The sequence below is a fragment of the Oryctolagus cuniculus genome, chromosome 10, assembly GCF_964237555.1.
Source record: "Oryctolagus cuniculus chromosome 10, mOryCun1.1, whole genome shotgun sequence".
In the NCBI taxonomy this organism is placed as follows: Eukaryota; Metazoa; Chordata; class Mammalia; order Lagomorpha; family Leporidae; genus Oryctolagus; species Oryctolagus cuniculus.
This window is the reverse complement of record NC_091441.1, coordinates 42,202,666-42,228,244: the sequence shown is the minus strand read 5'-3', so window position 1 is coordinate 42,228,244 and position 25,579 is coordinate 42,202,666. Positions and strand designations below refer to the sequence as shown.

The 25,579-nt window shown below is 44.2% G+C and overlaps 1 protein-coding gene across 4 annotated transcripts in view; it reads right to left on the bottom strand.

Annotated features, from left to right (window-relative positions):
* The window catches only part of LOC100351413 (INO80 complex subunit C), a 121,090-nt gene that overhangs the window by 10,535 nt on the left and 84,976 nt on the right, over positions 1 to 25,579 (bottom strand). For all 4 annotated transcript variants that reach the window (XM_070050282.1, XM_070050284.1, XM_070050285.1 and 1 more), the window contains one exon: positions 7,176 to 7,314. In XM_070050282.1, the coding sequence (XP_069906383.1) occupies positions 7,176 to 7,314 (139 nt within the window). The remainder of the gene's footprint in view (positions 1 to 7,175; positions 7,315 to 25,579) is intronic.

Here is a 25,579-nt window from a genome sequence, read left to right as displayed (position 1 = left end):
CGTTTTAAGGAATGTTTGACGTCCTCCAATCCCATGTTTTCCCACCGGGCCCTTAAAAAGGTGAGAACCTGCTCACACGTGCATTTTTATACTTTTATTTCCTCAGATAATTTTTATTTACTTGAAAGGCAAACAGAGAAACAAGGAGTGGTCTTCCATCTGCGAGTTCACTAGCCAAATGCCTGCTGAAGCAGTCCTAAACCAGGAGAAGAGACCCCCACATGGGTGCAGGGGCCCAATGACTTGGGTCGTCTTCCACTGCTTTCCCAGGCACACTTGTAGGAAGCTGGACAAGAGGCAGAGCTGCTGGGATTCAAACTCACACTCCACTATGCAGGAGAGGACTCTGCTGATGTTTTATTTGACGTGTTTTAAAACTGAATTAATTCTCGCCATGTCGATTTTGGTTTCATACTTAAATGTATAAATTTGTTCTGGCCTAGTGGTTCAGACTCCATTTGGGATGCCCACATCCCATACCTGAGTGAGTGATTAGAGTCCTGGCTCTGCTCCGGACTCCAGCTTCCTGCCAGTGCCGTAGTTGGATCCCTGCCACCCACATGGGCGATCTAGATGGAGTTTCTGGCTCCCGGCTAAGTGTGGGCTGGAAGCCATTGTAGCATTTGCAGAGTAAACCTATGGATGGGAGCCCTCTTGCTGTAGCTCTCTGCTTCTCAAACATTTATAAATAATTAAAACCTACCCTACTCACTTATCTTAGAAAATTCAAACATCTAGAATACTGGTGCTGCATTTTCTTAGGGCAAACACCCGCTTTAGGCTGAGCATGCTTTCTTCAGTTTGCCAAAGCCCCAACCTCCCCCTTGCCCTTTCCATCAGCTTCTAACTCCTACAGGTATTTGTGTTTGGAATCTCATCTTCCATCTGATTCTCAAAGATGTCCATGACCCAGATCACTGCTTCTCAAACTTGAAATACAAATCCCTTGGGAGTCTTGTTAAACTGTAGATTCTGATTCAAAAGGTTTTAAGTGGGACCGAGTTGCTGCATTTCTAGCCTCTGATTGATTCTAAGAGCTAGTTCATGATACCTGTCCACCACACATGGGCGATCTAGATGGAGAAACCATGACAGCGTCTATTTCCAAGAAGAACTTGATGGAGAGCCAAGCTGAAGCTGCCGGAGAGCTGGTCCAAGCACCAGCCACTTAGCAGTACCAGCAGTACCACTGTGCCATCAGTAAGTGAAGCTCCGTCCCCCATCTTCAGTACGGCTGCTTTGGTATTTAACAGTGAGTTTGTACCAATTAAAATGTGTTTTAATTATTGCACAGATGTGGGTGAGGCTTTTAATTGCCCATTTGGCAGATGTCTCTGAGGTAAAGCTTGGCTGACAGTCTTTGGGAAAAGCACTTAACAAGCACCCTGAAAGTGGTTCCAAATCCCTGGGGTTTTGAGGATAAACTCGGGATGAACTCAGAAACTACCTTGGAATGCCTGTCTTTGTGACTGAACTTGGTGATGTTGTACCCTTCTGTTTTTTAATAATACACTTGCATTTTTATGGAGATGGAAAAATGTCGCTCCCCGTCTTCGTGGAGGAGCAACACAGGACCCTGCGCTGTTCTTTTGTCTGCTCGGCCCTCCCCGGGTTTGTTGCTGGTTCTTCCCGGGTTGGCTACTATCCCTTCCACCTCCATGGAAGGGCAGTTCCCCCTGGCCACATTCCCCACTTCCGCAGGGGAGCGGCACACCGCCGGCCGGTTCTCTCGGGGGCTGCACAGGTGTTCCTTCAGCTAGATGTTCCCCTTAGATGTTCCCGGTGCACGCCGTCTCTCTCCTCCTTTATAGTCCTCCTCCGCCAATCCCAACTCGGCTGCCCACATGCCGAGTACGCTGCTCTCCTCCAATCAGGAGCGAGTCCTACAGTTTATTGGCTGAACTGGAGGCACCTGTGTAGAAGCTGTTTTCTTCTCTCCCAGCGCCATATTGTGGGAGAGCAGATGCATAGAATAAGTCTTAATTCCAGTAACTCAGTCTAGTCCGGGTTGCTCCCCACAGAAAAATACAGGATAAAAAAGAGTCACCATTAGTAATGAAACCACGAGCTGTGACAAAATTATCCACTCATTCAACTAACATTTTGGTATATAATAAACCCAATGCTAGTCCTGTAATATGTACATTTTATGGTAAAATTGGCTGAATTACCCTTCTGAATTCCTTTGGAATTGCTGATTAAAAAAAAAAAAGACGATAGTTGTGATGCCTTTAGCAGGCTTTACTTGACCATTTTTTATGTTTTGAAAAGTCATTTATTAGGTCACCACTTCATAAAAATGGCACATATCCGAAAATACATTTGTTGTCTTTTGAGGTTCTCTGATTATGAAAATATGGGACAGCTTTACTAGCGCGTAAGGTAGAAATGGTAAGACTGCTCCGTTTCGTCTTCACTTTAGTTCTTCTGATGAGCAAATAGAACCTTCTAAAAATGCTGCTGAAGCAGTTTCTCATTAAGTGTTCTCCTTGATAATAATAATCAGTCTTAGTGCTGTCATATACTTAAGGGATGGGTGGAATAGTGTGTCTTAGGAGTGTGAGTCTTAAGAATAGGATGTCTCACAAACTCATAAGGCTTCTTCCCAGCAGGCATTACCTGATGACTAATAAGGGGTGACAGCCATAGAAAGTTTCATGGCCTGGATCACATTAATAAGGCTTCTCACCTGTGCATCCTTTGATATGGAATCAGTGTTGTGCCCTGACTAAAGGTCTTCCCACAAGCTTCACTTTCACCGTCCATTTTCTGTTGCTACAACTGAATACCACAGACTTGCTCGCTTATAAAGAATAGTTTATTTGCCTTACGGTTCTGAATGCTGAGAAGTCCAAGGTTAAGGGACCAGCATATAGTAAGGGCTTTTACCCTTTTTCATCCTATTGTCTCGGAAGGGCTGTAAGGTTAGAAAGAGCACCTGAAACAGAAAGCAGGAGGGAGCAGGTGTTTTATAGCAACCTGCTCCTGTAATAATTAACACACTCCCATAAAAGCATTAAACCCTCAAGAAGCTCCACCCTCATGATTCAATCACATTAAAAGCTTCACCTTTTAATACTATCACAATGGCAATTAAATTTCAATGTGAGCTTTGTAGGAAACACACCGGAGCATAGGCCTTCTCCCACTGTGCATTCTCTGGTGATCAAAAGGCTTTTCCACCTTCGCCCACCCTTGTTTCTTGCCACTGTGGCTCACTGACCTGTGAGTTCTGTACTCTGAAGGCTTTTCTTCCCCATCCACTCTCTTGTGTGGGGTTTCTTTCCTGTGTAGATTCTCTGGTATAGACTAAAGACTGATATTGGGCTAAAAATTCTATCACGTGCATAGCAGTTATACAATGGTGTTTCCTATGAGATGGTTTCCTCTGATTTCATTCTAATCTGCCTTCAAAGGTGTTTCCAACCTGGAACCATAATGTCTTCACTATGGCTCTTAGCAGAAATGACCTTATGTAGGAACTTCCTTCTTAGAAAAATATTCTTTCCTTTTCATACAGATATTTTCAACTGAAATAAGAAATAGAAATATCACCTGTTCCTCTAAGGCAAACAGTGGCGAAGAAATGGATGAAAACAGCAAGAACAATGTGGATACAAGGGCTCCATAGCTTATGCTTAGTCATAGGAAAGAGTATTCAGAAAATTGCAAGAGGCTAAAACAGTTTTATCAAGGTCGGAGGTGATCCATAAGTGCTAGCAAGTCGGGAGTTTTGAGAAGTGAGCTGAAGTTAATAAATACACACACACAGAGGTTGTAGATAGAAATATATGTATAATATATGGTTACATATGTGTATAATATTTGCATATATGTTTACTGGATTCTTGTTCAGTATCAGGCACTGTGGCAATTTCTTCCACTAATCATCTTATTTAATTTTTACAACTCTGCATTGCATATTCTTACACTGATCAGGACAGAAGCAAGACAAGCTGTCCTCGCCAGAAGTCAGTCCAGTGTTGTCCAGCAATACGACACAGGATGAAGAACTCACTGGGAATCCCGCCAATCAACACCCTCCACCTCCGCAGAGCTTCTAATGCACTCTTCACTGAAGCCTGTCAGTAGGCATTTAGGGAAACGTATTGATTTTAAAGACAAGAGGCTCAAATAAGCACACAAAGACGACTAGGGGAACTTAGACAAAGTGAAAAGCAGAAGATATTTTATTAAAAAAATACTTAATGTCCTCAGAGAGTAAAGGAGGGCATTGCTTCCTGTTCTTGTTTCATGGAAGCTCTACTGAGAAATCCAGAAAAGTAATCATTTGAAAACTAAAACCACAACGGATACAGGAAATTCAATTAAAGAATTGGGAAAACAATAAAGTTCTCCAGAAAGCACAAAAAGAGGGCAAAAATCAGAAGACTGGTTCAAGTGATCTATCCAAATGGTAAGAGCTACAGAAAACAAGGACAGAGAAGAGGAAGAGGCATTCTGATATTGTGAAATATGTATTTGGTGTCTGTCCCTATTTCCTGGCAGACAACTCCTAAAATCCTTAGAATGATCACAGTGTCTTTTTAATACACTAATGAGTTGACCCATGGCTGGTAGCTCTTAGGTAGCTTTAGGGTGGGGTTTGATTACCAGAAAGGCCAAGGCACGATCAGAATGATGGGATTTTCAGCCCCATCTCCTAAGTTTTGGGGATGAAGGTTAAGCTGATTACCAACAGCCAGTGACTTGGGCTATCTTGTACTACTTTCCCAGGCCATAGGGGAGAGCTGGATCAGGAGTGGGATGGCCGGGACTTGAACCAGCACCCATATGGGATGCTGGCACTGTAGGTGGCAGCTTTACCCACTAAGCCACAGCACTGGCCCCATCATCACAATTTTTAAAATCCAAATAAAATAAATATTTTTTAGAGAAGATTCTTCAGGCGGTGGAGGGGGATAATTTTTGGAAGACGGTAAAGAAGAACTAAATGAATGAGAGATATTCCAAGTTCATGGACTGGATAACTGGATGTAAAAATGATAGTTCTGTAGAGTTAATGCAATAAAAATTAATATACTTTTTTGTGGTGGAATGAGAAGGCCATGCCAAGGTGGCCACTGGCAAGTGAGTGTCAGTTACTCAGGAATGGCTTTGAAACCCACCTGGCAATGGAGCCTGCCTGGCAACAGGCTGTGATTGGTTGGGGCATAGACCACCCCTTGACCAGATTGGCTGGTCTTGGCTATATAAGATGTTGTTCCAACTGTAATAAACGAGTCTGCGGGCTGCTCACCTCAAGCCTACTTTCACCCGACTCCCGACTCCCGGGGTCTGTGTGGTGACTCCACGCCTCTTGCCCCCACCACGCTGCTCCTCTCAGAAACGAATCCACTGCAACATTGTTGAGAAATCAATGGCAACACTTTTTTGTGGAAACTAAAAAACTGGTATTAACATTTGTATGGAAATGTTAAAGACACTCTTGAAAGAGAATAGAGTGATAAGACTTGTTCTATAATCTATAATGTGTTATTTAAAAGTTGCTTAACTGGGGCTAGCATTGTGGCCTAGCGGGTTAAGCCGCTGCACCTGGGAAAGCAGTGGAAGCTGACCCAAGTGCTTGGGGTCTTGTGCACCCACAGAAGATGAGCCAAGTGCTTGGGGTCTTGTGCACCCATACGGGAGGCCCAGAAGCAGCTCTGGGCTCCTGGCTTCAGCTGGCCATTTGGGGAGTGAGCCAGCAGATGGAAGATCTCTCCCTCTCTGTAACTCTGCCTCTCAAATAAATACCAAAAAATAAATAAATCTAAAAGTTGCTTAACTAAAATAGTGTGGTATCAATGTAAAGATAAGTAAGCAGATCAATCAATGAAAGAGATTACAGCTCCAGGGATAGATTCACAGAAACCTGGATTCTTGAAATGTGACACAATTAGCGCTGCAGAATGGTAGAAGATGGGAAGATGGTCTTTTCAACAAATGATGCTAGATCAATTAAGTATCCATATATAAAAAATAAATAAATAAAATTTGACCCCTGCCCCCCACACCATACACAAAAGTAATTTCCATATACATCATAGACCTAATTATGAAAAGCAAAACAATTAAGGATTTCTAGGCCGGTGTTGTGGCATAGGGGGTTAAGCCACCACTTGCAATGCTGGCATCCTATATCAGAGAGCTAGTGGAGTTCTGGCTGCTCCGCTTCCAATCCAGCCTCCTACAAATATGCCTGGGAAGGCAGCAGAAGATGGCCAATCAGTCACGTGGGAGACCCAGATGGAGTTCATGGCTCCTGGCTTCAGCCTGACCTACCCCAGGCTACTGTGGCCATTTGTGGGGAGTGAACCATCCGATGGAAGATATCACTCTGTGTCATTCTGTCTTTCAAACCTTTTTTTAAAAAAGTAAGGAATAAAATGTAGGTCAGTATCTTCAGAATATTGGAAGAGGGGACATGTTTAGAATAGGATATTAACACTTTTAACCACAAATAGACAGCCTGATAAATCTGACATTAAAATTCAGAACATCTGTTCACTAAAAGAATGAAAGGCAAGCAAGTGTGTGTTCCCAGGATGACAGCTATGTCGTAAATGGGAAGGTGCACAGTCTCAATTTGACCAGTAGCACCAAGAACAGCTTCAATAATATTTAAAATTGTAATTGTTTGAGAATTTAGATTTGTTTAACAATAGTCAGAGGGCCTTACATCTTCAGCAGAGAATGTAGGCAGTAATTTTGGTAAGTACCTAGAAGCCTAAGCAAAAAATCAGACAATGTCATGATTTCCCAGGAGCAAAACCACAGAAGGATATTACCAGAAAGAAAATATAATTATAAAAATGGCCTGGGCCATTTGTGAGAAATATTTACAAAGCATAATATGGTCATTATAAGGATATTTAGAGGAGGAGGCGGCAAGGACAAAGCTAAATCTCACTCATCCTCCAAGGTAGCAAAACACGGGCAGTGCTGCTCTTTCTCCTGTTCTCCAGAAGAGGGCGCAAAGGGAACGGGATTGTCAACTTGATTTTTCAGCACTGGCTTCCTGCAGACTACCCCTCACTTTCGTTTTGGGAGAGATGACAAACTGTCAACACCTAAGTGTTGGGCTCAAAAAGCGTTACCCCACAAAGTGACACTGACACGCTGAGGACTTTGAACTAAAGGATAATGGAAGCCCTCAGAAGCAAAGTGTTTACCTGACTCTCGCCCACTCTGCTGCAGACACCAGACCACGGGAACCAGAACCCCTTTTCCTCCCGCAAGCCCAGGAAAGTCCTCTCTCCCTTCTGCGACGTCTCTCGAAGATGCCCATTCCAGAGGGATCCTGGCCCACACCTGGAAGAGAGGAATGTTACACAGAGAGGGCAAGAAGAATCTGGACAGACAGGCCTGGCCGGCCCTTCCCTCCCCTCAGCCTGTTCATGGGTCATACCCTTCTGTCTAATCACATGTGACCTGGCCGTCCATTCATCACTGACTCTAAGCATAAAGTAGTTTCCCTAGGTCTTTGGGTCTTCGTTTCTGAAGGCTCCCGTTTCACAGAGAACTTGTGAAGCTCTTCCCTTGTTAACCTGTTGTTAGAGGAGTGCTGGCTGTCGCCTTTATGACCACTAAGGCAACACATCCCACCCTTTCTGCCCGACATAAACAGCCTTCTTTGAGGGCCAGGGCACCACACAGGGGTGTCCAGGTGAAAGACACAACTAAACCCCCCACAAGCTTGTGGGGCCACCTTTGGAGGCCATCCTAGGGGTTCAAGGAGTCCTGGGCACATAATGAGTTGGGGGTGTCCCTGGGAGAGGTTGGAGTGGGGAGGGGAGACTCGAGAGGGGATATGCACCTGGCAGCAAGAGCCATGACGCATCTGCATGAGGCAGGGGGCATAGACCACACACGGGGAAATCAGTCAATCAAACCACACCAGTGACCCAGGAGGATTATGGGAATACAGGAAGTAGCACACTAGATCTGTTGGGGGGGAGTGGTAAAGAGCCAAGGCTCTGCCCCCCCAAACACTGGGCAGATTCTGAGTTCTCTTCAATCTTCTTTAATTTCCGGAAGATCCCTTTTGAATTCACCTCCCACTTTACCACTTTCTGTTCTGCCTCTCTCCTCCCTTGCAGCCTGCTCTGTTCCCTCCCACCCTGTGACCACCTCCCCCCCACCCCACCCCCCAGGCTTCTCCTTGCCCCCTTCCCTTTTAGCAATTGGTGTTTTCTTTCAGGCTTCTCTCCCTTATCTGGGGCTTGTTCTTAAACACAAGGCCCAGGCTGCTCGGGCCCAGGAACCCTAAGCTCTTCTACTCAACCTCTCTCCTGGTCTCAGCTGTCTCTTCCCTGGAGCTTCCTGGTCCCCAGGCCTCTTTTCCTCTCCTGAACACATTCCCGTCCCAGCCCAGGGTGGCAGCTGTCAGGAAAGAAGAGACGGAGTATGCAGCCACAGCCAGACCAGGGTTATTGGGAAGAATAATTCTTTATTCTGGGAGAGGGCTTCCTCCTCTCTTTGTGTCTCCTCTGGCACTGCCAGCCTCAGCCCAGCCGCAGAAATACCTCAGTAAACAGTCCTTTCCCCCAAATCCCCCAGACTGAGCCGACTGATGGGCACGGAGGCCTTACCACCCAGACTGTCAGGCCCAGACACACGGGGTACACCTGCCAAGCCAGAGGCCTCCTTACCACCTCTGCTCAAGGTGGCTTTCAAGGTATTAATATGGACTGGAGGTCAGCACACTGGTTGCTGTGACAAGCCACCTGGTGTACACAGATGCGGTCATTTGTATTCTGAAGCAAAATCTAGGGAGCAGCCTTTCTGGGCCCGAGGGGAGGGCCAACCCTTCACCGATGCATTAAGTTGATCAGCTTGCTCATTCCCCTCTAGGACTTTTCTGTCTTCTAGCGTTTTGCTGTCTTCCTGCTTTGGAAAATTGGCAGCCGTGAAGCAGTCCACTTCCTCGTGCATCCCCTCGGGCTGGAGAATCAAGTGGCGCGCGCTTGGCTTGATTTTGGCAGAGCGCTGGGCAGGGGCTCATTCTCCGGCAGTGCTCCGGACTGCCTGACAAAGGAGGCCTTCTGCAACTGAGCTGCGATTCTCGAGAGGCGGCTCCACAGACTCAGAAAAGGCTGCGGAGGAGCAGGGATTTCCAAGAAAGTTGCTGGGTACTGGCCCCAGCTGTGATGTGGAGGGAGGAAGCAGACGCCCTCTGGGTGGCCGTCGGCGTGGGCAACAGGAGTGTGGGAAGATTCCTTGCCCAAGGACCAGGCTTGGGTCACTTCAGTGAGAAAGTCAGCATTTTTATATTCTATCTGGGAAAGTGCAGGAAGCTCTATGAGACACCAAGGGCTGCGAGGATGATGTCTGGAGGGACCACCTGGAAAGAACTCCAGAGACTGGGGGATGCCAAAAAACAAACAAACAAACAAAAACAACCTCTCAAAAGCACCCGAGGAGGAACGAAGCTGCCAGGAAGCTCAGCTCCAAGGGAGGAGAAATAGATTAGCAGGAGAGTTGGGTGACTGCAATGCTGCAGGGTAACAGCCCAGTGCACTCTCTCTCTCTCTCTCTCTCTCTCTCACACACACACACACACACACACGCTGACGTTGGCGTGAGTGGCCACAGTCCTGCCAGTGCTATCCCTTCGCAGGGACCCCTGCCCGCCTGCAGAAACTCACTCCTCCACCCCCTCACTTTCCAAATACTCTCCCAGCACCCAGGGCCATGGCGTGCTTTGCTGGATGCCTGCAGGGGCCAGCCCTACCCTCGAAAAGCCTCCAGATCAGCTGAAGAAAGAGGGCTTTGTCGGGAGTCCCCTGAGTTATGGCAAAATAAGGCGTGAACACCCAGATGTTCACACCTAAGCGGCGGCAAAGGGCAGGGGAAGACTTCCTGGTTCCGGCAGCTTCAAGCTCAGCCGAGGAGTGTGGGGAGGGGAGTGTCCGGGCTGAGACTGGCAATGGGACAGTCTGTGGTTAACAGGTCCTGCTGCTTGGACCCACAACCATGGAAGGCTACTGCCCTCCCTGACTTGTGTGAATCACACATACAAGTGCAAACAAACTGCACTGAGCACGTGTGAGCGGCTCTTTTCCCACAGAGAGCAGTTTCGACAGGTTTAACAAAGTCACACTCCCCTCAGCAATTTGAGACAGAGTCTTATTCAGCGTCCCGGTCTGATAGATTGCTCTGTACAGGCAGAAAATGTCAGATGGGAAAATGATTTATCTGTGGGAAGCTCTCACCTTGCATATTTTACAGGTCCCGTAGTCTGGATATACCAGCACTATGGACTCGTCAGTGTTTCGGTGCCACACCTAGAAGCGACAGGCGTACCCTCAGTGTCCCCATTCTCTTCCAGGTGACTTATGTGTCCTCCCCAGCAAGCCTCTCAGGGGCTACTCCAAGGCCTGGAACACCAAGTCTCTTCCCCAGCCCTCCATCAGGGCACAGTTCAGCAGCATCAGCCATGCAGGGAGGGAACAGCAGGAGGTCCTGGTAAGAGCAGCGGAGTGGCAGAGAACCAGGGGAGGCAAGGGGCTGGGTCTGTAGCGTAGGATGCTGCCAGTGCAAGCACCAGCGAGACCTGAAGGGCGTTCACAGGAGCTGGCGAGAGACGCTCAGGAGGCCAGGGGGTGGGGCGTGGAAGCCAGATTGCCATCGGGCCAGGTGAGAACAAGTGCGGACAGTTCTTCCAAGATTGGCTGAGAAAGAGCCGGGAGAGATGGGGCAATAACAGAGAGGGTGTTTCTATGATGGGTGAGGTTGGAGCTTGACAAAAACCCACTTTTTGTTTAAAAGCTCCTTGGTTATAGCTAAAGTCAAGGTGATGTCAATTCAGTCTGGGAGCTGGGGGTGGCTGGAGCAGGTCTCTGCCTCTGACAAGATGACTGATGGCCCGGGGTCGGTCTCTCTCTCTCTCTCTCTCTCTCACACACACACACACACACACACACACACACACTGCAACACCAGTGGGTCTCAAAGTCCCACCCCAAGGGAGTCTGGGCCAAAATTAGCCCCTAGACTATTAGAAGCCCTACAGGCTGAGGGCAAAACAAAAATAAATAAATAAATTAGAGAAAGGAGAAGGTAACTCAGAAATGTATTCACGTAAGTGGAGATGGTTTTTACAAATCTACAAACACCTAAAAGTGAACAATGCTGGATTCATGGACACTTGGTGGTAGTGGTGGGCTGGATGTGATGAGCCCACACGTGGAGAGACCCAGTGCACCTGACAGCTAAGGACATCGTTGGCATTTCATAAGCACTGGGGAGAAACAACAACTGGATTTTGCTGGTGACACATGAAGGATGTTAAAACTTGGAAAGAGTGGGCATATTTTGTACAATACAAACTACCGGGAAATATTTCAGGATGGTTAACATCTTCATTACAATGTGATACAATGCCACCATGCTGCCAAAAAAAAAAAAAAAAAAGCTAAAATGAAAATTGAATGTAACGATTTTAACTGCTAAACTAAAGCAGTTAATTGCATTTTAAAAGGGCAGCAGACTTCTGTTCTTAGCCAAGGCACAGTAACAGAGACCACATTTTCCCTCTCATCTAGAATAACCAAATAAAGAAAATAGGACAAAATATATGAAACCATGATTTTCAAGATACTGGACATTAGGCAACAAAGGACAGCAACGTTCAGGATAACAGAAACAAACGATTTCCCCAATTTATTGCTCAAGAGTTTTCAAGCAAGCATCCAGAGAAGAGGACTGAAGCAAAGCAAGGCCCAATTACATGCTGCCTACAAGAGACTCGTTTCAAATATGAAGCCAGAATGAAAATCGGTGTTTGCCTGGGGCCATGGGAAGGGGCTAGAAAGTGACTGGTTACCAGGTACAGTTTTCTTCCGGGGTGATGAAAATATTTTGGAACTAAATAGAGGTAATGATTGCACAACACTGTGAAAGTATTAAATGCCACTCAGTTGTGCACTTTAATGGCTATGTTTTTGTTAAGTGGATTTCACCTGAAAAAAAGGAAACTAACCAGACGTACATGAGAACGGAGCCACATAAACTACAACCAACAGAAATCAACAGCCTCACAGGGGACCTGGAGAAGAAAGTTAGAAGACTCCGACCTTACAATAATTATGCTTGTTGTGTTGCGAGATGAGATTGAGCATTTGGCAGGGAAATTATATATATACACACACGCACACATGAAACCTAGAACTGTAAATACAGCTATCAAAATTAGCAACTTGGTGGATGGGTGTGACAACAGAATAGACAGCTGAGGAGAATTAATAAACTTCCATAGGTCAGAGAATCAGAAGAGAATATCCAGACTAAAGTGTTGAGAAGTGAAGAGAGAGAACACGAAAGTGAAAGTAAGAGACAAAGAAGTTACAGAAAGGAGTTCCAGAGAGGAGAGTGGAAGTGGGACAGAGGCAGTATTTGAAGAGTCAATCATTGAGGATTTTGAAAAACCGATTACAGATATTAAACCATAAATTCATAGCTGACTTCTAGAAGAAGCAATGGAATCTGGAAGACAATGGAATATCTTCAAAACATTAAAGTAAAATAATTTTCAGGCAATGGATGGTATAGTTCCTAAGTGGGAATATTCACTCAGGCAGGAGAGATAATGAAAGGGTCACCGGAGAAGAGTATTCATCGAGCTGGCCCGGGCAGGTGGTCAGGGAGTCTCAAGGTCTGTTGGTAGAACTCCGACGGGGTCAGTTTGTTTGGGTGAAGCTGAGCCCCATAACTAGAAGTGGAATGGAAATTGAGTTTGGAAAGATGGTGAATGATCTCCTTCTATAGGTGATGGGGAATTCTGAACCTTAAATGTCTTTTTTGTCTCATCCTTGCCTTGTTTCTTGGCAGAATATCACTAGTAAAAGTCATTCTCACATTTTCCTGGTATAGTATAAATCATGCTGTCTCTTACTACTTTACCTCAAGTGAAATGAAATTTAGATAAATGCCAGGCTCAGCCTGCACTGTGCTTTCATTCCCTTGAGAGCAAATATTATTAAATTTCCATTTTTGAGGAATCTAATTGCAATATATCTCATTTCCTCTTTCATTTTCTCCTCTGCAGCCAGAATGCGACTTTAGATAAGGGAAGGAAGAGAAAAGGAGCCGCCCTCCAAGTTGCTTCCATACGGCTGACCTTTGGTTTATTTTCCCTCTAAGCACCATGCTTCTTCTAGTCAAAACCTTTCCCTTTCTGTCTCCACGAGGGCAGATAATCCTTTTAAACCCACGCCATCGTCCCCAGGCCACACGAACGCCGCCGTGCACTGGCCGTGTTTTGCCCGTCTCTGAGTGCCACTCCTGTTTGCCTGCACCTCTGAGTCTGCTGTGCCTGGTGTGCGTCCTTGCATCATTCATGAATCTTAAAAATTCTGTGGTGCTCTGTAGTGTGTTTGAAGTTACATCAATAGCATTGTGCTTTTAGGATCTTGTCATTGGACGAATGAACTGAAACTCTAATTTTTCCAATGCTTCCTTTCATTTGCATCTCTTGGCATTTCTGATTTTGAAATTATCTATTTCCTGAAAGATACCTCAACTCTGGTTTTCGCTGATTTAAAATTTATGCTGTAAATTCAATTTAGTGGGCTGTTTCTCATTGCTGTAACACACTACTTTCCAAGCAGAGTATATACATAAAGGGGTTTCAGTGTCACAAATACATGAGGGGACTTCAAAAATTTCATGGAAAATGACATTTAAAAAAAATTTATTTTGGTGCAAAAATTTGGAAACCTATGCATTGTTTTCTCATAATCTGCATTCTCCACAGAATTTTTGAAGACTTTTGTACTCCTCTATACACACTGAATTGCACTAACATCAGGTTGATGACCAGACAGCTACAGCAGTCCTCAGCCCCTCAAAGTTTCATGGTTACATTTCTTTCAAGTTCACCAACATTTGATATTACAACTTTGAAATTTTAATCAACCAGATGAGTAGAAAGTGCCTTACTACTGAAATTCAGCTTCTCTTCACATGCTTACTCTTTGGATGTGCCTTTGTTATGTTATTTGCCCATTTTTCTAAGAAGTTCCCCATCTATTTTTCTTGTTTTGCAAAACTTCCATGTGTATTTCAGAGCACTGCTTCTCAGTATGTGGTATGGAAATGCTCTATCCTTGTGCTGTCCCATATGGTAGCCACGGGCCATCTGTGGCTATTGAGCACTTCAAATGTGCAACTGATGAACTGCATTTTTAAAATTTTACTTAATTTTAGTTTACTGTAACTAGCAATGGTTGGCTAGCAACTGCCAAGTTGAACAGTGCAAGATCCAGGTGTTAATACCTTGTCAGCTGTTAATACCTTGTCAGCTTTTGGCATTGCAAATGTCTTCTCTATCAATCCGCACACTGTCTGATAACTAGTCATTTGACTGACTGATATTCAATCTTCTGTTAAACATAAATCTTTAACTTTGAAGTGCTCAAATCCACACATCCTTTCCTTAATGGTTGGTTTTTGAATAGAGGAGTCTTCTCTAGGAAAGAATTCCCCATCAACTTAAATTTTACAAAAATATTCTCAGCTGGTACCGCGGCTCACTAGGCTAATCCTCCGCCTTGCGGCGCTGGCACACCAGGTTCTAGTCCCGTTTGGGGTTCCGGATTCTGTCCCGGTTGCCCCTCTTCCAGGCCAGCTCTCTGCTGTGGCCTGGGAGTGCAGTGGAGGATGGCCCAGGTGCTTGGGCCCTGCACCCCATGGGAGACCAGGAGAAGAAGTACCGGCTCCTGGCTTCGGATCAGCGCAATGCGCCGGCCACAGTGCGCCAGCTGCAGCAGCCATTGGAGGGTGAACCAACGGCAAAGGAAGACCTTTCTCTCTGTCTCTCTCTCTCACTAATCACTGTGCCTGTCAAAAAATATATATATATATTCTCTGAAATTTCCTTCTATTACCTGTATGATTTTTTACCTTTAATATTTATTCATTTAATATTTATTTCTTTAACCCAACTGGGGTCCTTATTGTATACGAAATAAGGTAAAGATTTTGATTTACTTTTCTCCACATAGTGAATCAGTTTTTTCAGCACAACTTATTAAACAATACTTGCTTTCCTTGGCAGGTGTTGGGAGCATTTTTCAAAAGATCACACATCAAGTTCTGATAATGAATGTTCTAGAAACATGTTCTAGTTCTATATTCTGTACTACAGGTCCATTTGCCTGCTCCCGTGCAACTATCCCCTGTTGGAAACCATGCCTTTGCAGTATGTCTTCACAACTAATTGTAGGGCAATTTTTCCTTTGCTTTTCATCATCAGAGTGATTTATCTATTTGGGAACTTTTATTCTTCTATTAAATTTTAGAATAATGGGGACTAGTGCTCTGGCGTAGTAGGTTAAGCCTCTGCCTACAGTGCCAGCATCCCACATGGGCGCTGGTTCGAGTCCTAGCTGCTCGACTTCTGATCCAGCTGATGGCCTGGGAAAGCAGTGGAAGTTGGCCCAAGTCCTTGGGCTCCTGCACCCATGTGGGAGACCCGGAAGAAGCTCCTGGCTCCTGGCTTCAGATCGCCCCAGCTCCTGCTATTGTGGCCATTTGGGGAGTGAGCCAGAGGACGAAAGATCTCTCACTCTGTCTCTCCCTCTCTCTGTCAGTAACTATACCTCTCAAGTAAATAAATAAATCTTTTTTTTAAAGTAATTTTTTTTCAAAAATCTTGCTGAAACTTTAATAGCATTACATTTTTTAAAAAAAGATTTATTTTATTTATTTGAAAGAGAGAGTCAAAGAGAGAGGTAGAGACAGAGAGAGGAAGGTCTTCCACCCGCTGGTTCAGTCCCAAATGATAGCAATGGCCAGAGCTGAGCCGATCTGAAGCCAGGAGCCAGGAGCTTCTTCCAGGTCTCCCATGGGGGTGCAGGGGCCCAAGGACTTGGGCCATCTTCTACTGCTTTCCCAGGCATATCAGCAGAGAGCTGGATGGGAAGTGGAGCAGCCGGGACTTGAACCAGCGCCCATAGGAGACACCAGTGCTGCAGCTGGGGCTTGAACCTGCTGTACCACAGCACTGGCCCCAGCATTACATTTTGATTTATAGATCAATTAAGAAGAACCAATTTTGCATAAAGATTTTGTAATATCCCTATTATCCTTTTAAAAAAATAAAAGGTCCAAGGACCTGCTGGCACAGATTTCAAGCCCTTAAATAGTACCCCTGCACCAACTACAGAACTCCCAAAACCTACATTCCCTGCTTACACAGTCTACAGCTTCAATCACTGTACAACAAGGATACTGCAGCTACACCAGCAGCTTCAACAACAAGTAAGCCTGCTACACTTAGGATAACCAATCCAACCAGTAAGCTGATCTGTCCAGACAAGTATATATCACTAGAAGAGGGAAGGGCACAGGTACCTAGAAATGAACATAATCTTTCTCAATCAGGACAGGCTCCCATCAGGAATCCACAAGTTGGACCAAAAGGAGGTATAATGCTAACACAACCAGGCATTCACAGCAACGAGGAAATGAGACCACCAGTGTCACCTCATGCTCAGTGTGATGGTCATCATTGAAGCACGCCAGGTTAATCTTCCTGGTGCTATGCCGCCGTATGGACAAGGACCACCAATGATACCCCTTACCAAGGTGGGCCTCCTCAGCCTCCAGTGGAAATGAGGCTTCCTGTAAAGTTACAACATGGCCATAACTGATCTTACTTTATCCAACCTAACAGCTTTGGAAATTAAACTTTATCTCAACTTGTGCCATTTATATCGCCAAGCTTCCATGAATAAAGTTGCACTTATTTACTTATTTCAAAGTCAGAGTTACAGAGCATGAGACACACACACACACACACACACACACACACACATGCAGAGAGAGAGAGAGAGAGAGAGAGATTGAGACTGATTTTCTATCTGCTGGTTTATTCCCAAATGGCTGCAACAGCCAAGGCTGAGCCAGGCTGAAGCCAGGAGCCAGGAGCCTCATCCAGGTCTCCCACGTGGGTGCAGTCCAATGACTTGGGCCATCTTCTGCTAGTTTCCCAGGTGAATTAGCAGGGAGCGGGATAGGAAGTAGAGCAGCCGGGACCCGAACCAGTGCCCTTATGGGATGCTGGCACTGCAGGTGGTGGCTTTCCCCACTACACCACAGTGCTACCCCAATAAAGTTTCATTGTGACTTTAACAAACATTATCTTCCTACATGCTAGGAACTATTGGACATTTATTTTACATGGGAAAAATTTGGAATAATAAAGCGGGAACTTTTCCAGAAGTTGCAATTTATACTGTGTGGTTTCTTTTTCATGTTTCATCTGGGTGTTTAGCAATGAGGTACAGTCAATTTGACCTATTAAGTTGTGAAGCTGCCGGAAGTACATGAACAGCACCCTAATGGCAGCAAGTTCTGTGAGCTGACTGCACTGTTTGTAAAGTTATTCCTTCCCCGCATTTCTAAGGCCGTTGGGCTTCATGTCCCTAACCGAGATGGGGAAGGGCTCTGGCTGTTTCCAAACAGGAAAGTCTGACACAGAAAGTCTGACTGTGTAACCCTATTTAACGTGTTTAGAGTTTCTCCTGTTGCAGGGTTTAAGAGATCTGACCCACTGCGGTCATATGACTAATTTGAGACCTTTATTTTCTAATGTAGGTTTTAGTGCTACTAATTTCTCATGCAGCAGCAGCCCACAAATTCTGATATGTTATGCTTTCATTTTTATTTCCTTCAAAATTCTGATTTTCTTTTGTATTTACTTTTGATTCAGTAGAATTGTGCTTTTAGTTTCAAAATATTGGGGGTTTTCTAGAGATCATTCTCTTATTCATTTATAATAAAATTTTACTTTGATTGGAGAATATCCTTGGAATGGTTTGAATTCTTTTAAATTTATTGTGACAGGCAGACACTGTGGCGTAGCGATTTAAACTGCTGCTAGGGACGCCACATCGCATATTGGAGGGCCAGTTCCAGTTCAGGCTACTCCGCTTCCAATCCAGCTTCCTGTTAATGCATCCTGGAAAGCAACAGATGATGGCTCAAGTGCTTGGAACCCTGCCACCCTCGTGGGAGACCTGGATGGAGTTTCAGGCTCTTGGCTTCTGCCTGGCCCAGCCTTGGCTATGGCAGGCATTTGGAGAGTGAATTAGCAGATGGAAGAATTCTCTCTCCCTCTTTCAAGTAGATGAAAATAAATAAATACTTAAAAGAAATTAATTTATGATGACAGAGACTATGGTCTATTTTTGGTAAATCTCCCACATGCACTTGATAAGAATGTGTATTCTGCAGTTGTTGAACAAAAATTAGGTCAAGTTGGTAGACAGTGTTGTTCAAATCCTTGCTGATTTCCTAAACATTTATTTCAACATCTAAAGGGGATATTAAAAATCTACGTACAAAATTGCTGATTTTTCTGTTTTCACTTTTAGTACTGTCAGTTTCGTATATTTTAAAGCTCTATTATTAGGGACATAAATATGTAGGATTATTATGTCCTTTTTTATTTTTATTTATTTATTTTTTTTGACAGGCAGAGTGGACAGTGAGAGAGAGAGAGAGACAGAGAGAAAGGTCTTCCTTTGCCGTTGGTTCACCCTCCAATGGCCGCCATGGACGGTGTGCTGCGGCCGGCGCACAGCGCTGATCCGAAGGAGGAGCCAGGTACTTCTCCTGGTCTCCCATGCGGGTGCAGGGCCCAAGGACTTGGGCCATCCTCCACTGCACTCCCTGGCCACAGCAGAGAGCTGGCCTGGAAGAGGGGCAACCAGGACAGAATCCAGCACCCCGACCGGGACTAGAACCCGGTGTGTGTGCTGGCGCTGCAAGGCGGAGGATTAGCCTACCGAGCCATGGCGCCGGCCTTATTATGTCCTTTTGATTAATGTATTCTGTGTTGTTATCCCTGGTAATGTTCTTTGCTCTGAAATCTATTTTGATGCTAAAATAGCAATCCTTTTCTTGATTAGTGTTAGCTAGTATCTTTCCATTGTTCTAATTCATATGTATCTTTATATTTAAGTTGCATTTCTTGTAGGCAGCATATAAATGGGTCTTGCTTTTTTATTCATTCTGACAATCTGAGCATTGATACAGTTATGTTTATAGGTATCTCTTCTTGGTATCTATTCGATCTGTTCTTTGTCCTTCTTCCTCCATTGTAGCTATTTCTGATGATTTCATCTTACCTCATTTGTTGCCTTAATAGTTACAGAGAAGGAGAGGCAGGGAGAGAGAGAGAGAGAGGGAAAGGGGGAAAGGGAGAGGGAGAGAGGGAGAGAGGGAGAGAGAGAGAGAGAGGTCTTCCATCCCCCGGTTCACTACCCCAGTGGCTGCAATGGCCAGAAATGGGCTGATACGAAGCCAGGAGCCAGGAGCTTCTTCCAGGTCTCCCACATGGGTACAGGGCCCCAAGCACTTGGACCATCTTCCTCTGCTTTCCCAGACGCATTAACAGGGAGCTGGATTGGAAGTGGAGCAGCTGGGACTCAAACCTGCGCCTATATGGGATGCCGGCACCACAGGTGGCAGCTTTTACCTGCTACCTCATGGTGCCAGCCCCAGATACTGCTCTTTGTAACGTTATTTTAGTACTTGATTTAGGATTATAATGCATATTGTTAACATTATCAAGTGATTGTATTGTCTCATATGTATAACAAGAACCTTACAACAATGTGCTTCCATCCATCCCCTCTGGGTCTTTGTGGTACCGTTGACATGTATTTTACTTCTAAACCTCACAATATATGGTTCTTATTTTTGCCTTAAACAGTTTATTACCTTGAATTCAGATTTAAAGAATTTTAAAAGTCTATATATTTCCCTATAAATTTATTGTTTCTGGTGCTCTTCATTTTTCTGAGTAAATACAGTTTTCTCGGGTGTATCATTGTTCTACTTGAAGGACTTCCTCAAACTTTCTTGTAGCATGAATCTGCTGGGAATGGACTCTTACAGCTTTTGTTTATTGGAAAATTCTTTATTTTGTCCTCCTTTTTTGAAATATATTTTTGGTGAGTAAAGATTTTAGGTTGACAGATTTGCTTCCCAGTACTTTATAAAATTGCTATATTGTTTTTCAGCTTATATATTTTTTCTAATGAGAAACCCACTGTCATTTTTTTGGTCTTCACGTAATGTGTCCTTTCTTTCACCCTCTGGCTACTTCTAAGATTTTCCCTCTATCACTGATTTTGAGAAATTTGATTATGATGTGCCCTGATGTGACTTCTTCACTTTGTGTTGGGTTTTATTGAGCTCCTTAGATCTGTGGGGCTATGCTTTTCATCAAATTTATAAAAAATGTGGCCATTTTAAAAAAGGTTTATGTATTTATTTACTTATTTGAAAGGCTGAGTTACAGAGAGAGAATCTCCCATCCACTTGTTCACTCTCTAAAGAGCTGGAACTAGGCCAGCCTGAAGCCAGGAGCCAGGAGCCAGGAGCTTCTTCTGAGCCTCCCATGTGGGTGCAGCATCCTCCACTGCTTTCCCAAGAGCATTAGCAGGGAGCTGGATCAGAACTGGAGCAGCCAGGACTGAAACCGGTGCCCACGTGGGATGTTAGTAATGCAGACCACATCTTAACCCACTGCACCACAGCACTGTCCACTTGGCCATTATTTCTACACATTTTTTTTCCCCTGACCACCAGCTGTAGTCTGTCTCTTTCAGAGACTTCAATTGCTTGGGGGTTTTGGCCACTTAAAATTATCCCACAGTTCACCAAGGCTCAAATTTTTAAATTCTTTATTCTCTCAGTGAATCTTGCATAGTTTCTATTGCTGTGTCCTCAGTTCATAAATTTTTTTCTTTAATTTGCAGTAGTTACTTAGGAGTTTACATTATACATCTTTAACTTATTACAAACTACCTTCAAGCAATGTTAAATGACTTCGCATATAAGAACTTTATAGTGCTTTACTTACAGTTTTCTGCTTCTAGCATTTATCTCATCCATTTTATACATTTATAAACTCCATAATAAAATGTTAATACTTTTGTTAAGCAGTCATTGAAAAGACTTATTTATTTATTTTTAAGATTTACAAATTTATTGAAAAGGCAGAACTACAGAGAGAGGGAGAGACACAGCAAGTGATCCTCCATCCACTGGCTCACTCTCCAAATGGCCACAACAGCCAGGACTTGAACCAGCACCCATATGGGCCCCTCTAGCACTCTCTCTATTCCTCTGCCAAAACCCAGATTTCCTTGACATCATTTTCTCTTACCTGAAAGATGTTCTTTGTAGTTTGTATAGTGATGTGATTATAAAGAATTCCTTCAGCTTTCGCATGTCAAGAAAACTTTGACTTTTGCCTTCATTTTTGAAAGATATTTTCCGTGGCTATAGAACTCAAGGTTGACAATTTTCTCTTCCAGTAACTGGGAGCTCTATGTCCTCCGGCTTCTGTTGTTCCCAATAGGAAGTCTGTTGTCTGCACCTTTGCGTCTTTATACGTACTTTCCCCTGTGGCTGCATTTATGATTTTCTCAGTTGGTTTTGAGTAATGTGATTATTATGTGCCTCGCTGTAATTTTCCTCATGTCTCTAATGCTTATGGTTCACTAAGTTCCTTGAATCTTTGCAAAAAAAAATTTGGGAAAATTTTAGCCATGATTTAGTAAAAATAAATAAATAAATAACCTCACATTCTCCTCTCATCCTTCAGCCTCCATGTCTCCAGATGGCAGGGTGCCTGAGTGGCCTCCCAGGACCCTGAGGCTTTTTCTTTCCTTTTCTTCTGCCGGTGACCTGCCGTTAATTAACCAGCCTAATCTACCATTCATACACTTTGAATTCAGTGTGGTTTTCATTTCTGGAAGTCGGATTTATGTCATTTTTTTTAATCTCACATGCCTTTATTTAACTTTTTGGAAAATAAACAATACTGGTTTAATGATTGTCTTACTGTTTTTGTCTGCTTAGCTTTGGTCAGTTTCTTTTGGTTCATTATTCTTCTCATTGTGAATTATATTTTCCAGCTTCATTTCATTGTCTGGTGACTTTTGTTTTGATGCCAGATAATGTGAATTTTCCTTGTTGGTGGCTCGATACTGTTTCATTCTGTGGATATTCTTGAGGTTTGTCCTGGAAGTTAAGTCTCTTGGAAACAGTCTGATCCTTTCAGGTCTTCCATCTATGATTCTAGTGAGGCCAGAGTACTGCTTAGTCTAGGGCTAATTATTTCCCAGTATGGATGCAAAACTTTCCTGAGAATTTTGCTCCATGCTCTGTAAATGGTGAGTTTTTCCAGTCTGGCTGGTGGGAACAGGCACCGTTCCTGGCTAGGTGTCAGTGCCAGGCATGATTCTCTAAACCATTCCGATAGTTTTTGGCCGTGACCATTTGCAAATGCCTGGGATTCTGCTTTTGTCTAAGGAACGTCAAGCTGCTTGGTCCTCCTAGGACTCTGTCCTGATTCCTTGACACAGGGCGACTGCTGGAGTCCGCTAGGTTCTCTCTCCCAGCACTGCAGCCCGGGAACCCCGCCCCCCCCCTTTTTTTTTTTGACAGGCAGAGTGGACAGTGAGAGAGAGAGACAGAGAGAAAGGTCTTCCTTTGCCATTGGTTCACCCTCCAAAGGCCGCCACGGCCGGGGCACTGCGGCCAGCGCACCGCGCTGATCCGATGGCAGGAGCCAGGAGCCAGGTGCTTTTCCTGGGCTCCCATGGGGTGCAGGGCCCAAGCACCTGGGCCATCCTCCACTGCACTCCCTGGCCACAGCAGAGAGCTGGCCTGGAAGAGGGGCAACTGGGACAGAATCCGGCGCTCTGACTGGGACTAGAACCCGGTGTGCCGGCGCCGCTAGGTGGAGGATTAGCCTAGTGAGCCGCGGCGCCGGCTGGGAACCCCCTTAAGGCAGTGAGCTGGGGCAACCCTAGGGGTCAATTCATTTATGTCCCATCTCTTGTGATTAATCTTTGTGGGTGCCTGATATCCAGTGTTTCATATATTTTATCTCAGTTTGTGACGGGATAAATCTAGTTTCTGTCACCCCAACCTGATTGGAAGTAAATGTTTCTTACTTTATTTTCTTGAGATTTTAAATAATCTCCATAAATATCTTGTACATCCTTGATCAGTCTTTAGATAGTTCCCTTCCCTTTGTTTTCTCTGTTCCCTGGACTAATCCCTTCATTCTCTCTTCTTTTTTTCTCCTGTTTTCTATTTATGGCTCTATGTTCTCAAAGACTTCTTCAATTTTATCTTTTAAATCTCCTGTTAGTTGTTTAGTGTCTGCTATTTTATTTTTAATTTCCAAAAGATCTCTTTTTTATTCCATGCTTCTTTTTATATCCTGCTCCCATTCTTATTTAATGGGTTACTATCTCATTTGGTGAGAATATATATTTTTTTGACAGGCAGAGTTAGACGGTGAGAGAGAGAGACAGAGAGAAAGGTCTTCCTTCTGTTGGTTCACCCCCAAATGGCCACTACGGCCGGCGCGCTGCGCTGATCCGAAGCCAGGAGCCAGGTGCTTCCTCCTGGTCTCCCACGTGGGTGCAGGGCCCAAGCACTTGGGCCACCCTCCACTGCCTTCCCGGGCTACAGTAGACAGCTGGACTGGAAGAGGAGCAACCGGGACAGAATCCAGCGCCCCAACTGGGACTAGAACCTGGAGTGCCGGTGCCACAGGTGGAGGATTAGCCTAGTGAGCCGCGGTGCCGGCCATGGTGAGAATATTAATTATACTTTTAAACACTTTCTTCTGCTTTCCACATTATCTTAGTTTCCAAATTTTTCATTTCTAATTGTTTATTTGATTTCTATATTTCATGTTAAAAGTTTTCTTCTGTTGTAATATGATCCATTGTTTCTCATTCATACTTAACAGCAGACATTTAAAAACAAATTGGAGGGTGCCAGCGCTGTGGCACACTAGGTTAATCCTCTGCCTGCGGTGCTGGCATCCCATATGGACGCTGGGTTCTAGTCCCGATTGCTCTCCTTCCAGTCCAGCTCTCTGCTGTGGCCTGGGAAGACAGTGGAGGATGGCCCAAGTGCTTGGGCCCCTGTACCCGCATGTGAGACCAGGAAGAAGTACCTGGCTCCTGGCTTCGGGTCGGCACAGCGCCAGCAGTGGCAGGCATTTGGGGAGTGAACTAAGGGAAAGAAGATCTTTCTCTCTCTCTCTCACTGTCTACAACTCTGTCAAATTAAAAAAAAAAAAAAAAGACACAAAAGAAGCCCATATGAATTGGGTTAAAAAAAAAAAAAACAAATTGGAAGCTCTTGCCTATTTATACAATAAACTTTGTATTTACAAACAGTAAACTTTGTCAAATTGTGAACTCATCTTTATAGCCCTTATTCCAGAGTGCCTTCTACTTATTTCTCTTCTTGCTAGAATTCTTTCTCCAAGAGTGTTATACAAAAAGGTGGTTTTTTTTTGTTTTTTTTTTTTTTTTTTGGTATAGTAAGACTCTATGAGGCTCTATATCTAAGGATACCTTTCTATCACTCTCAAATTAAATGGTAATATTCTAGTCCAATTCTCTCTCTCTTTGAAAACACTTTTTAAATTTTTTTTGTTAATTTATTTTTAATTTGTATGTGTCTCATAAATACACCATAATGTACGTAGCAATTCTTCCCACTGTGCCTGCCCTCCCACCCATTCTCCCCCCACTCCTGCTCTCTCTCTTGTTTTATCGGAGAAAGAGAAATAAAAAGAAAGAACGAATGGAATAAAAAAAAAAAAAAACTAAGAGAATTGTTGCTCAACTGTCCATACAAGGGCTGATCTGTTCTTGCTTCTGAAGGTGATTTAGCTTCTTTTTCTACCCCATTCCTCTTTTCCCTTCCCCCCTTTTCCTTCTTTCCTTTTAGAAACTTAATTGTCTTTAAAGAAGAACCAAAAGATGGTACTTCTTTTGTGAGCTCTTGGACATAACTATAATTTATGAGACATAGTAAGATCCTCCTTTTATATATTAAAAGGAAGTGATTCTTGAGAACAAGTTTTAGTATTTTTATGGTACAACTCTCTGGGGACAGAGATCCTGCATGGGAAGTTAGTGCACAGTGACTCTTGTTGTTTATTTAACAAATAAAGGTCTTATGTATGGCATCAGTAATCACCGAAGATTCCTGACACGAGCTGCCTTGGCTATGGAAGCTTTTTCGATCCACTAGCTTGACAGAGCCATAAGCAAAGAGGAAGTTCTCTCCTTCCTTCAGAGAAATGTACATCCTTCTTTGGTGGCCCCTTCTTGCCTCTGGGGTCTCGCCCATAGGGGTCTTTGGTGTAGGACATCTTTTGCCTGAGTGAGATGGCTTTCCATGCCTGAAGTGCTCCTCCTGGGCTTTCCAGCCTGAACAGAGTGCTTTAAGGGCTGATTCTGAGGTCGAAGTGCTACCTAAAGCAATTGTCCTTCTGTGAGTCTATAGTATGGACTGCTTCCCATGTTAGTCTTCTTTTTAATTCTGTTTATTACTGTTTCCATACACTTAGTCCTACTTATATGATCATTTGTTCACTTGATCCTATCTATGTGATCACTTTTTTTTTTTTTTGACAGGCAGAGTGGACAGTGAGAGAGAGAGAGACAGAGAGAAAGGTCTTCCTTTTGCCGTTGGTTCACCCTCCAATGGCCACCACGGATGGTGCGCTGCTGCT